Source organism: Microtus ochrogaster, chromosome 5 (genome assembly GCF_000317375.1).
Source record: "Microtus ochrogaster isolate Prairie Vole_2 chromosome 5, MicOch1.0, whole genome shotgun sequence".
In the NCBI taxonomy this organism is placed as follows: domain Eukaryota; kingdom Metazoa; phylum Chordata; class Mammalia; order Rodentia; family Cricetidae; genus Microtus; species Microtus ochrogaster.
The window spans coordinates 47,388,960-47,403,158 of NC_022012.1; the positions used below are offsets into that span (position 1 = coordinate 47,388,960).

General features: G+C 37.8%; 1 protein-coding gene across 2 annotated transcripts in view; it reads right to left on the minus strand.

Moving 5' to 3' along the window:
* Positions 1-822: 822 nt before the first annotated feature.
* Ddx10 (DEAD-box helicase 10) overlaps positions 823-14,199 on the minus strand; it is a 156,599-nt gene continuing 143,222 nt past the window's right edge. For both annotated transcript variants that reach the window (XM_005347348.3, XM_013346110.2), the window contains exon 18: positions 823-1,556. In XM_005347348.3, coding sequence (XP_005347405.1) covers positions 1,379-1,556 — 178 coding nt within the window. In that variant the 3' untranslated portion in view covers positions 823-1,378. The remainder of the gene's footprint in view (positions 1,557-14,199) is intronic.

The following is a 14,199-nucleotide window of genomic DNA, read 5'->3' on the forward strand; positions in this document are numbered from 1 at the left end:
GATGGATAAAATACAATCCTGTTCTCAAGGAAACTGTCAGATAACAGGGCAACAGGTTTATAGATAAAGGATGATTATATCACATGACAGATACCACTAATAGCAGGAAACAGAGGAGGGAAACATGTTCAGACCTGTAGGCTACAGAGGGAACTCCCAGGGAAGGTACGCTGAAGAAAGTGATGGTAGAAGCAGAGAGACCAGGGAAGAACCTCCGGGGTCTGGGAAAGGCCGACTCTGAGGACACGCAATGGACCAGTCACTAAAGAGAGAGAGTGGGGGGAGCTGGCAGTCATTCTGATTGTGAGAAGATGGTCACCCATGAGGATGAACAGACAAGGAAGATGAGACACCCAGGTGTGGTGTAACTAATCTTCCTTAAGAGCCAGGACTGAATTTACAGCTATTACTGAAAATTAGTTTTGGTAGTGAATACAATAGAAAGACTAGGTTACAAAAAGATCCTGAGTACAACAATCTACACTAAAATCAATCATTTCATGCCCATATTTATCCAGGTTTTTTTTTTTTTTGACTGACAGTATTTGTAACAAAACAGGGACTCTGCCTCATTTTCTCACTAGCAGGAGCCAGGTGAAGACCTATGATGCCTTCTAACCAGAGCACGTGAAGAATGTCTTCAGAGAGCTGGAGAATTTATAAGTCATTGCCAGCAACCTACAAGTGCAATGTGTTACATCTGAGCAGGCAAAGTTAACGATACAAACCCTGCTTCAGGAGTTTGTCACATGTTTTAATTTTATGAATATCTTTGAGTGTCTTTCATATTACTGGACACAATGAAAACAACAGTACTTTACATTATAGAAAACATGTTTATTTTTTATGAACTCAATTAAAAAATACTCATTCTTTGTCAGGGCTGGTCCATTATACTGTTTCTTTGGAAATAATGAAATATACATAAAATTATTAGCTATTTAACAATAATATTAAATTTTCTGTATTGTATGAAAGATGGGTATGAACAAGGGATTCAGAACCTACCTGTAAACAAACAGGGACTAGGTACAAGCTCAGTAGTAGAGCACTTGTCTACCATATGAAGGCCTCGGTTTAACCCTCAACACTGTGAAAACAAAGTAAGCATTTCCACTAGTGGGTAATAGGAGCCTATTGACAAATTCTAACAGAGCAGACTACACACTGCACAATGGTAAATTGTACAATACATCCTTATTTTGAATATGTTCCTTGATGTTTCAAAACTCAGTTTGTGAAAGAAACCCAGAGATGTGATCATTTCTGTTAATGTGTCTTCTGAAAATGGGACACATAGTACCTAAATGCCCCAAAGCTCTTTTCAACTTCTTGCCCACATAATAATGTCCGAAGTCCATAAAGACAGGGAGAATATTTAGTTTTGACTTCTGAGCAGGTGTAACACCAGCTCTTCATCCTCTGCTAGGGACAGGCCTGTATCCAAAGGCTCTAACGTTTCCCACTTGGCCTTCTTTCCGTGACGGCTTCTTGGTTGTGCATCGTCGACTTCAGTGTTACTCCTTTTCCTCATTCCTTGCTTCTTCTTGGTATCACTGGTGGGAACAAATCCAATGATTTATTTTATAAATAATTAACTCAGTATGAAGTCAAACACTTAAAATAGGACAGAATAACCAAATGTATAGCAGATAGATGGTGAAATAATATTACACAAGACAAAAAGAAACCACAATACCAGGACCCCTATGTCACACACACACACACACACACACACACACACACACACACACACACACACAACTTCCATTAGTGCATGGTTATAGGGCCTATCATAAAACAGACAAATGCAGGGTACTGCATAAACTATATGACATTCAATATGATAATAACAGGGAGCTCTGGATGCATTATCCAAAATTTGAAGACACAGAGAAGCCCCTTAGGTATGGCAGACTATAGTCTATCCTTGTCTTGACACATCAAATTAACTCTACTTAAAGTTAACCTTGAGGTAGCAGGCTATAGATTTAGATAAGATACATATAGATACAGATAAGATATAGATACAGATAAAGGTATCAGGCACCTTATATTAATTATTAATTAATTATAACTTTATAATAAATAATAAATTATAATATTAACATCTAATATTAGCAGGATATGTTATAATAAAGAGGTTAAAATGTCAAAAAACAGCAAATCAATTTCCTTTCTTTAAAAAGGCATACAGTCGTAAGAAACTAAGTACTACCAGATAATTCTGCACACATCCTGCACACCAGCCATCAAAGTAGAACTAACTTCTGGGAAGGGGAAAAGTCACTAAGTGCATTAAACAAAGACAAAAGATGGGGCAGATGAAATAGCTACCTGAGTTCAATCCTGGAAACTCACAGGTAGAAGAAAATTGTTCTCTGATTTCCACAAGTGTCCATTGCACACTCATAAATCAATAAATGTATTTTTTTAAAAAATTATCAAAACACTTTGAGATATCATATTCAAGATGACTCAACTGGAGGGCATGGAACAAGACGGCAGCTGAGTAAGAATGGCTGGCGCTCTCCCCTGCCACACACTCTACAAGTTGAGCAGCTATTTACATACTAACTGATCAGCACAGAGCTAAGGAAGTCAGTAATCACTTCAAAATAGCTCAATACAGTAAAAAGACAATTTAAAAAACCTCATGCTAACCACAAAGCAGACACCTATAACTGACAAAATGCCAAATAACAGGGAATAAAAAACAGTAACAGAGCAATACCCTTAATTACTAAGAAAGACTGTGTTAGAGAAAGTAACCACAATACTAGATATTTTATACAGAAAAATCCCCAGATACCAACAATATTGGAATTAATCAGTAAACTCAGCAAAGATAAAAAAATGTAAAATCAACATATGAAAATCAATAGCATTACTATATCTAACAGTGAGTTATTTGAAATATAAATCAAGAAGCCTATCCTATTTATAGTAGTTAAGAATAAAATCTAAGGTGAAGGAGCTCAACAATGAGATGCTAATGAAAAACTTTAAAAGAAGAAACAAAAAAGTAAAAATACATTCTACATTCATAGACAGGAGGAATCAATATTGTTAAAAATGTCCAGAATGACTCCCAGAATCAACATAATCTCCATCAAAGTGCCAATTCATACTGTATAGAAGAGGGGGAAACAATTCTAAAATTTACATAGACCTAGAAAAAAAATCCTAAAATTTACATGAACCTACAATGAAGTGGGAGAAGGGGAGGCAAAAGCAAGAAGGAGAATAGAGAGGGAGAAGGGAGGGAGAGCAGAAGGGGGGAGAAACAGTAGTCAATCAATCTCTGAGGTTTTATTATTTACTTAGAATTATTCCAAAAATTAAATGAAAGCAGATAAAAAACATACAGTGGTTCTTAACATATTAACTTTCTGCCTAAAAATTATACCCATTCCTTTAATCCCAGCACTCGGGAGGCAGAGGCAGGCGGATCTCTGTGAGTTCGAGACCAGCCTGGTCTACAGAGCTAGTGCCAGGACAGGCTCCAAAGCCACAGAGAAACCCTGTCTCGAAAAAAAAAAATTCTCACAGTAGCTGTATATAATAACCAGTAAAAACTGCTACATAAATATTATATTCTATTTCAATCACATGATGTATTCAAAAAGACGAATTGTTCAAGTTTGAATGGATTCCATTACTGTTTAGAAGGCAGCCTGTTATAAAAGTGAAAATGCCTAATCAGCATATCCATTTATAACCAGCTGGAAGCAAAACTATAGATAATTCCCCCCATTTACCTCCCAGAAGCCCCAAAGCTCTGACTCAGCCATTTTCTTCACCAATAGAGGAAAGGCAAGCGAGATGATACGATGTGGCTATTCAAAGCCACAAATTGCTGAACTTTGAAAGGATGCCCAGAGCAATGAACATGAAAGCCTTTTCAAAAAGAACTTAGCCAGGGAAGAATTAAGATAAATCTTTCTTTTCTTTTTCTTTTCTTTCTTTTCTTTTTTTTTTTTAAAAAAGCTTTTAAAAAAGATATTTAGTCCTAATGTGTTCAGGAGTGTGGCCAATCCTGTGCCAGTCCAACTAGGTTACAGTGCCACGAATAGATGGTGAAGACAACGCTGGTTCTGTCCAGCTTGTGTGCTGAGTGCACCTCAGAGAGCTTCACAGAAAGCGTAATGAGTAGGCGCACTACTGCGTCTCCCTTGTCTATTGTGCTTTTGCACATCACAGCTCTGCAGGAAAGAGCTGCTTCAGTTTTCTTCCAAAGGAAAATCAGATGTGAATGTTGCCTAAGTTCAATTAGCAACTGCAATTCTGGAAGGCATTTTATGATTACTTTCTATAGCAAATAAGTAGTGATGTGAATAACAAATCATCTGTTAATAGGATGGGAATTCTATGGATAATCTGCCACAATTTAAGCCCTAAGAAATAGTAATCAGAAAAGCAATGATCTGGTCTCTTTCCAAAGCCACAGTGTGCGAGAAGCCCTGAGTTATTTCGCACCCTGCTGCATTGGGCAGAGGACCTCTGTCCTCTGAGCACTTGGTACTTGGTGGGAGCTCATTGGATTTAAGCAGGAACTGGGACTTCCTCATCAGTTAGCAGACAAATATAGGCCATGTTCAAGTTATCTCTTGGTTCTTAAATTATTCTTGACAAACCCTGGACAGCTTGTGGCCCAGAGTTCTATCAGGCAGCGTGTAGCAGTTGTAATGGTTAATACCTATTGTCAAGTTGACAGATCTAGAATCACCCACCAGACGGAGCCCTGGGCATACTTGTGAGGGATTGTCTTGACTGGGTTAAATGAGATGGGAGGATCCACCCTAAACACCAATTATACATTCCACAGGCTGGGGTCATGAACTGAAGACACTGGAAACCATGTGGGCATCACTGTTCACCCTCCTGCTTCCTGATGCAGAGAAGTATGACTGACCAGCTTTCCAATGATCCTGCTGCCCCTTCTTCCCAGCCATAACTGTCTGTGCCCTGAGAACTCTAAGCTAAAGCAAACCATTCTTCCCATTAAGTTGCTTCTTGTCTGGTATTTGGTCACAGTAACAAGGGGAAAACAAAACTAAACAAACCCTCACACAACACCACAGACCAACACAACACCAGTGTCATTTAGCAAGTAGATGGCAAAACGTCTGAAGATACCAAGGCTGAAAAATAAAAATGGATTTCACTCCAAAACAGAAATTCAAAATATAAACTCCATAAAGCAAGTGAACCCCAGTATGTTAAGGGGGGGGGTAAAGCTGACAGGTAGGTAGTGGCCTTCAGGGTGGGGCAGAATATCTGGGCTTGAGTTCCACATTGTGCCCTCCTATCAACACCCATAAAGGACAGAAAGTGCAGTCCTGAAATGTTTGAGCCAAGAGTGAGATAGGGCTATGTTACAATAAGTCAGTATTAATAACACACCACTTGATAAAGCACATCATAAAACCTAAGGGCAAGGCTTAGCTTGGAGCACCAGAAGCCCCCTACTATCAAAATAAAAAAAATTCAGAGATACTAATCTTTTAATAATCTAAACCATAGAGACTTCATTAGTAATGTATACTTACAGAACAGATCATACAACTAAGTACAGAGTAAAACATCGTCATTTGATAATGTAATATGAATAGACAAAAGAGGGCAATTCAACGCCTCGGACTTTACTAAAAACATTAATACAAAAGCATGTCACAACACCCAAACCAAACACCTGATCCAATTATTTACTGGCAATAATGGAGGAAGAAAGAGAAAAGTGGAACATGAAGTTTGAAACTTTGATATATTAAAAACTGATTTTTAAATGATATATAACTTTATTTCCTAAAATCTCTGAAGCCCAAACTCAAAAATCTCCCAGAAGCTGAGCTTATTTTTCTGTAGTTTTGATTTTCCTGGTTTCAACATTTAAATTATTTTCAAACAATTTAAAATGCATTTCCTCCAACAGCATCTGTGTTAAATTCAAGAACAACAAAAGATGTGTGTGTGGGAGCACATGACACCCCCGTCTGCACACTGGATCAGCATTTCCACCAGTGCTCTCTACTGGGGGGAAGGCATCTCTTTCCAGCTGCTATCCCTCTCCACTTCATCACCTTCCCTTGAAAGCATACAGGTACACAACTATCTATTGATACGGATCTTTCCCTTGATCAATATAGATCAAATTGTTTATCAGTCATCTGTCACCTAGTATTGCTACTTCCTGATACGATTGTGATTTTTCTCACCTGTATGCCATTTGTCACCTAGTATTGCTACTTACTGGTACGAATGTGATTTTTCTCACCTGTATGCCATTTGGCAGCACCTTTCAAAAGTTTTAAAGTAAGTATGCCCAGTTTTTTTTTTTTCTGGGAATCTTGCCCAAAAATAATTTTATGAAATTTTATGAAAACTGAAAAAAAAAATTAGGAAACCAACCCAGAATAAAGATCCAGCTACATTTAAATAATATGCATGTGGAAGGTCATTTGGATGTTTATTTTTAAGTGTTCTTTTTGCTAATGCACGTAGCTTCTGTTTTTCTGTAACCATCCTATATTAGTCTTTGAAATAAAAATTAAATTCAAAGTTCTAAGTAGTTAGGTAATGCTAATTATTTTGCATAATTCCACAAAGCTTAAAAGCAGATGGTGTGCAAAAAAAAAAGTTCCCATTGATAACCTAATAACTTAGCACAGAAACAGGGAACTGTAGACTCGGTAGTTGAGGGTACTCTGGTGATGGGTTATTTTCGATAGTCTTTAAAAAGCCAGGAGTTCTGGTGCACCGCTGAGACAGCAGTACCTGGGGGATTAGGGAAGCTGCATTGCAGGTGGAGGCCAGTCTAAGCTACACAATGAGATTGTCTCATAAACAACAGGAGAAAGCAAAATAAAAGGTAAATTACCTTCTAGCCTTTGTTCAGGCCCCAGGAACATCTCATCTTCTTTCTCTAGTCATGCATCATGTTTAGCCTACTTCTTTCTAACAGGATCCTGCAGTAAACTAGAATGGCTATAGATTCTTATAAGCATCCTCTACCAAGAAGTTAGCATCAATCAGGATACATAAATGGGAAGAAGAGTGTTGGGATGAAAAGAAGCTGAAAATCTCCTCTGGCAGGAATGTAGGTAACTACAGGATCATTATTATACTATTAGGTTACATATTTAATTGCAATAATTGTCCAAAGTATTCATGATTCAAATACTAGAATAAATTATTCATTCTTTTCTTAAAAAGGGCTTTCAACAGTTCTTCCGACTTTTATTCAGAGAGGCCTTACTAATTACTTCATATAAAGTGAATTCCCAAATCTGCCTTCACCAGTTATTTCTTTCAAGGCCCTCATGACCAGCTGTGTCCTACTTTCTGCTTATTTCTTTTATGATCTGTCTGTCTGTCTCCCACCAGTATAAGATCTATGAGAGCTAGGGTCTATTCTTCTTCAGCCTCTGCCTACTCTAGAGTCAACTTTGTTTATTAACTGTCTACATACATAGATTAATGCTCAAGAACCAAAACAGGTTATCACCCCGGCTCTGATTTTGTAATATGGAGGATACTCTCTCTGTATATCAAATACATCACATGTCATTAATTTTACTACCTCATTCATTTCAACCAAGGCAACAGAATATTTCTGCAGATTCTTTTAAATGGAGGGAGCTGACTTTTCAATATCAAGGGCTTAATGAACAATTCTGAGGTGAAAATAATAAAAGCAGACATTCCAGAAAAACATCATAGTCTATCAATTGCATGCTGATTTAGAATCTCCCACCAGCTTCACCTTTACTAATTACATAGATTATCACACATCACTGATCCACTGCATTTCATATCTGGCTTTTTTTTTTTAACTCTCATTAGGTCCTTAACAATAATCTTGCAAGCTAAGCAATATTTGGTTGACTGTGAAAACCAAAAAGAGCTTAAGTATAAAGCTCCAGAACTTATTAAAGAAATTAAAATTCAAAGCGTTGACTGCAGGAAAGCCAAGTTTTTGTTGTTGTTGTTTTGTTTTAACACAGACTTAATTTCCCCAAACCCATACTTCTCATGCTGCAAAGTTTATGTCAATATCCAAAACTACGCGGAGTGACACAAGTGAGCAAGGATTCCGCAGCCTCTCGGTTCACAGAACCTCATGTAGCTCATACATCACTCCTTGCTAGAGCAACTAAGTTTGTACTATCAGCTTCTGAGATCCTTCTGCAGAACCAGTGTACTGACAGGGAAAGGCAAAGAGAAGGAAACAGACTCCATGATATACTTTCCCACTAATCAGAAACAAGTTTTATTACGCTGGAGCTCTTAGGAAGCTCTAGCCAATACTTACAGGAGTCAGAAAGGCTGTGGGGGGATTATTTATTATAATAGCAAGAACAAAAGAAAAACTGGTACATGCTATAAATATAGTAAACTGCTAATATTAAACAGCATATTTTAAAATATTATAGAGGATTGGGAAAGCAAAACAAAACAAAAACCTAGATCAGAATGTCCTTTAACTGGAAAACTACACTCCCTGGGGTGCAAGGTTGTTGAGTTAGAACTATTATACCAAGCCTTAAGAATGTTTCAAGTGCTACAAGACACGGCTATGATCTAGGCTGGAAGACAAAGATCTGCTAAGAAAACTTGTCAATCTCCACTGTATGCAATGCTTTATTGGAATCCAGTATAGCGGACTGAACTCCCAAGGATATTAGGGCAAGAAGTTCACATAAGCTTGACTTTGAAAAAGAGGATGTATTGTATCAGAGCTCCTGTCCTAAAGAAGGCTGTGTGTATACACAGGGACTCCACGATAAAACAGAAGGTAACATCACTGCACACCTTAGACATCTAACAAAAGGCACCACTAGGGCTGCAGAAAGAACACATTTTTATTGTAGCATCAGTACAGATCTTCGACTTCTCCGTTTTCCTCCCCTCTGTCTCTTCAAGAATGCAGAGAAAAGAATGGAGCAAATCTGCAGACTGGTCTAGTGGCCAAGAAGATGAGGCAGGTATTCAGAGTTATAGAAATAAATACTCCCTTATACAAAATCCCTGCAGCTTCAACTGTTGGTGGAAAGTCAGTATAGACCAAGTTCAGCATCCCAGTCAATAAACGCAGCTTAGATATTTTTCCCTACATAATTTAAAGCTAGTAAATTCATAAGTATGTACTAATTCATTTAAAAATATTCCCCAAAAGTTTTATAGCTATCTGCAAGTATTGACACTTTAAAATTCAAATAAGTTGTGTCAGAGATGTTCCCCTTATGTAGGAAGATAAGGCCTCCCAGGCTGAGAGATGAGAAAACCCCTGGAGTCTGTCTGGCACTGTCAGAATCCTTATGGTGCCTAGCCAATGAGGGGTGACCACGCGAAGAACACCTGGGTGCTGGGAGGGTATAAACGTAAATGAGTCTGATAAATCCCTCCCACTGGACTCCCAGCGTCCTTTGTGTCACTGACGTTGTACCTTCCCACCCCCTCCCCTGAGGAAGGCTAGGACCCTGCTGCATCTGGCACCTGGAACAGGGATTTCTAGCACAGGTTTGGAGCTCAGTCAGAGCCCTTTTTCATTGCGGCTCTGATTTTTGGGTTTTGCCAGGAACAGGTTCTAGTTGTCTCTCCTCACTCGTGGCGTTGGACAGTGCCCACAACACAGTGTATTTCAGTGAAAAGGCCCCTCAATGCTGTGTGTTCTCAGTCCCTTTGACAGGTAAGCATTGGGCCCCCATCCTTTCTTTTGCTTTGTTTGCCATGTTAGGATCCAGCAACATTCTTATAAATTTCAATTTATAAGATAATGGCAATAGGCCTGATGGGGATTAATCATTGCAGTGTACTCCAGAAAATCTGCTCTTTTCTTAAAGACTACTACTGCTTATGGAATCAGTACTAAGAATGCGGGACATTCTCAAAACCACAATTCTCAAATTTCTACTGGAATTAGAAAGAATTATAATGGGGGATGTAGCACGGGAAGATGTCTAGAATTTATTATAAACATAATTGAAAACACATAAAAAAGTAATCTTAGATCAGAAGACTAATAATCAGAAAAGATCTAGGTTGGTGAAAAGGAAAAAGGGTATAAAAACCACAACTCTCACCACCAAACCTTGACCTCACTTCTTTTCATTAAACATCCATGCATTATTTGAAACTGTTAAAATCTTTTTGTTGTTGTTGCTTATAAATAATCTGGGGATTTGGTGAAGAGCTAGGAGTTCCCTTTCAGACAGACACAGAGACGCAAGTACATACACTACGCTACTCAATTGCTTTTTCTAGATTTTTGAGATTGCTCTAACACTTATCTGCAGAATCATAGTTTAAAAACTTCTGCTCTGCAGAAACTTTTAACACAAAATTATTTCTCCTCCCATAATGAATTTAAATATCACCTAAGCCAGAAAACTTTGCTACTACTCTACATGTAGAATATTTTGTACTCCCAGAAATACATCAGCTTCTATCTCAAACTACTTTAACTGATTAATTTCTCAATTTCAAAGATTATCATGCCCATCAAACTTTCAGCAAAATTCTTCACAGACCTCAAAAGAGCAATACTCAACTTCATATGGAAAAGCAAAAAAATAGGATACCCCAAACAATCCTATACAATAAAGGAACTTCTGGAGGCATCACAATCCCTTACTTTAAACTCTACTATAGAGCTACAGTACTGAAAACAGCCTTGTATTGGCATAAGAACAGACAGGAGGACAAATGGAGCCAAATCGAAGACCCAGATATTAATCCACACACTTTTTTTTTTAACTTTAAGATTTATCATTTATCAGGGAAATCCACACACTTTTGAACACCCAATTTTTTACAAAGAAGCTAAAAATATAAATAGGAAAAAAAAGCATATTCAAGAAATGGTGCTTGCATAACTGGGTATCAACATGTAGAAGAATGAAAATAGATCGATATCTATCACCATGCACAAAACTCAACCAACACTGAACCTCACAGAAGAGAAAGCAGGAAGTGCACTTGAATATACCAGCACAGGAGACCACTTCCTAAATATAACCCCAGTAGCACAGACGCTGAGAGAAACAAATTTACTCAAACATGAAACCAGCATCTGTCAGATATTTCACAGACAAAGCCAAACACACAAAAGACAAAAACAAAAAACCAAGCACTGACCATCTATTAATATTAAAAACCGATATTAACAGCTAATTACACATGAATTGAACCCATTTACTCAATACAGGTTAAGGTATCATCCATATGAAACCTAATCATAAAGAAGTCATGTTTAAATTGTGACAAGAGCCTTGTACAAGTTATAAATCTAACTGATCCTATGCTTCCTAGAACAACCTACCAAACATACCAGTATACAACAATTCCTTTGTGGACCCCCACACTCTTTATGTTTGCAGTCAATGGAGAATGAACCCAGAGCCTTTCACATGCCAGGAAAGGACTCTGCCTTAGTCTGGAAATTTCTTATAAAGGAACCAGACTTAGTCCAAGGCTGTCATCTAGAAATAAAAGATCAAAAGAAGTTATAAACTTTTTTGTTTGAAACATTAAGGTTATAAATGTTAACATTTAGTTTTATTGGACAATGAATATCTAGAACATAGGCATTTCTTCTTAATCATATTTAATACTTGGAAATTTTTACATCATTTCCAATCCACATGAGGATGGTCATGAAACAAACAAGATGAATGGTACTGTATATATAAAAATTAATATATTGCATATGTAAATAGTCAAATCTCTCATCTTGTGAGGCATAGCTAAAGAAACAATCTTATCAAACTATTTTAAAAGGACTCTTGCCACCCCATCCCTGTCTGGTTCAGATGTCTAGTATAGCTGTTATCACTGTCTTCAGGGAACTCTTCTTCACCCACCAGGCTCAACTGGGGACCTCACTATGTGTTCTCCGTGCTCATTTCCTATGTCTCCACATCCTACCGCATCTCCAGGCATACAAATCACAAGAGTCATGCATTACAAATTTCAATACTACACACTTAATTCTTTGTAACCACAACTGAACTCAAAGTTTCCTGAGAGTACATGAATGGTATTGTCTGTTTATCTTTTGTGCCTGCACTGATTATGGATAGCACATGACAGGCAATAAATCATTCTTTGTAGAAAGAATGTATGGAGAGAAATGAGAGACACTCAAAAGAAAAGCAAATATGGTATTTCGTTATTATTTTATTTTATGTGGGTGTTTATGTGCACTTGCTTTTACGTACCACTTATGTGAAGGTGCTGGCCGAGGCCAAAAGAAGGCAACAGATCTCCTGGAACCAGAGTTACAGGCAATTTTGAAGAACCTGATGGGGGCTGGGAACCAAACCTGGGTTTTCTACAAGTGTGGCAAGTGCTCTTAACTCCTGTATCTTAAATTAAGTAGAATGTGAATTAAATAATGCAAAACATTCTTACTGTACTTGTTTCCACCAAAGAGATAAATTCTTTTTATCATTCAAACATTGTGACTACAGTGCATGGGGTACTTGAAATGAAAATCATTTATGATCCCAAAGGCAACTGCTTAAGTTAGCCTTTTTCTGCTAAAAGATAAACAAACTTCAAAACATACTAGGGATAAGATCAAATGACTGTGCACTCATAACAGACCAATGAATTATGTCATAAAATCAACCAAAACAAAGCCCTAGTTTTCCTATGAATTTTTGTCTCTATTTTAGTAATAACAACAACAAAAAATTCCTAATATCTATGAATTCTACCTAAACTAATTCCACCGGCTCAAAAAAGAAAGGGAAAGGAAGAAAAAGCCTGAGAAAACTGGACTAACGTTTTAAAACAGATGAAAATGAAGAAAGAATCAGAAAAAAGTAAATTTTTTTGTTTTGGATCTGCCATGAAAAAAGAATACACTAAACCTGGGGCTTGAGGCAGAGTGTGGCTCACCCAGCATTGGCCCCTCCTGAATTATGAGCACATTCCTGCCCCTGGCCCCCATTTCAGCTGTCTCTGAGAATAAACTAGGATGTGTTTTAAAGTTCACACATGAACACACTGTACTGTCCTCCCCTTCTCCTCTCTTCCCACACTGGAGCCTTAGAAGAAACTCAAGGCCACATGATGTTCATTGTTACTGAGTTCACAATAAGCAGTAGCTGGGTTGCTGCTGTGCTAAATCAAAGGGGTTGAATGATGAAGCTAAAACCCTCCGGAACGTTACAAGAGACATCACTTTGGATAACTCCACAGAGGCCTAAAGATGGTTCAGTTCTCCCGCAGCTGTGCAAAGAACTGAGAAGAAGGACAGAAATACAGACTTTTTAAAAATCTGTCAGACCTCCTTGGGGAAGAACTACTGACCACAGATCTGTCTGTTCTTCACTAAATCTGCCTCTCCTGCTGCCTTCTTCCTACTGACAAAGTGTCTTTCCATGTAGAGAGACAAAAGTGTTACTTACGATGAATATTTATGAGCAGCAACAAAGTAAAGGAAACTTTCAAATGAAACCAGCTCATACTAGTTCAAAACTGCTATTTTCTAATTGCGCTATCCAGTCCCTTAACTCATTTTTGGAAACACAAAGTTTATATCCAAAAATAAGCTTCAGACGAAGTCATGATAACTAGGATCAGCATGGGAACTGGTACAGAGTGGAGCCCAGAAAGAGCACAGCAAGCAAATCTGTAAGCATGCTAGGAAAACACCCAAGGGCCAACAACACAAATCCTTAGTAAATCATCAAGTAAGAGACAGGCAAAGGAAAGATGCAGCCCATCTGGAAAAACATCAGACACCTGTGCCTACATTATTTCTGCAACCAGTACTAGCTTCGGCAATTATTACTATTAAAATTTACAATCTTTGGTCTTCTGAATACTTTAGTTAAATTATAGACTACTATTTGTACCTTATCATAAACCCTGCTTTTTAGTCTAGGAATGACTAATAAGGTTAACCTTGTGTATCAATTCCACTTGATTGATAGAGGATATGCTGAGAAATAGGACAGGCTACTTGGACAGAAATATAAATTAAACATAACTTCCATAAGAACTTAAAACACCAGTGCTATGTATTTGCCAACAAGAGTCCAGTGATTCTGTACTATAAACACCCCCACCCAACACCCAAGCAACACCTAGCAATAGCTAAAGACATTTTTGGTCTCAACTCAGAAGGTGGGGATGTGCTACTCCTGGTGGCCACACTCAGTGTTATAGCCCTTAATGTCCCAAACA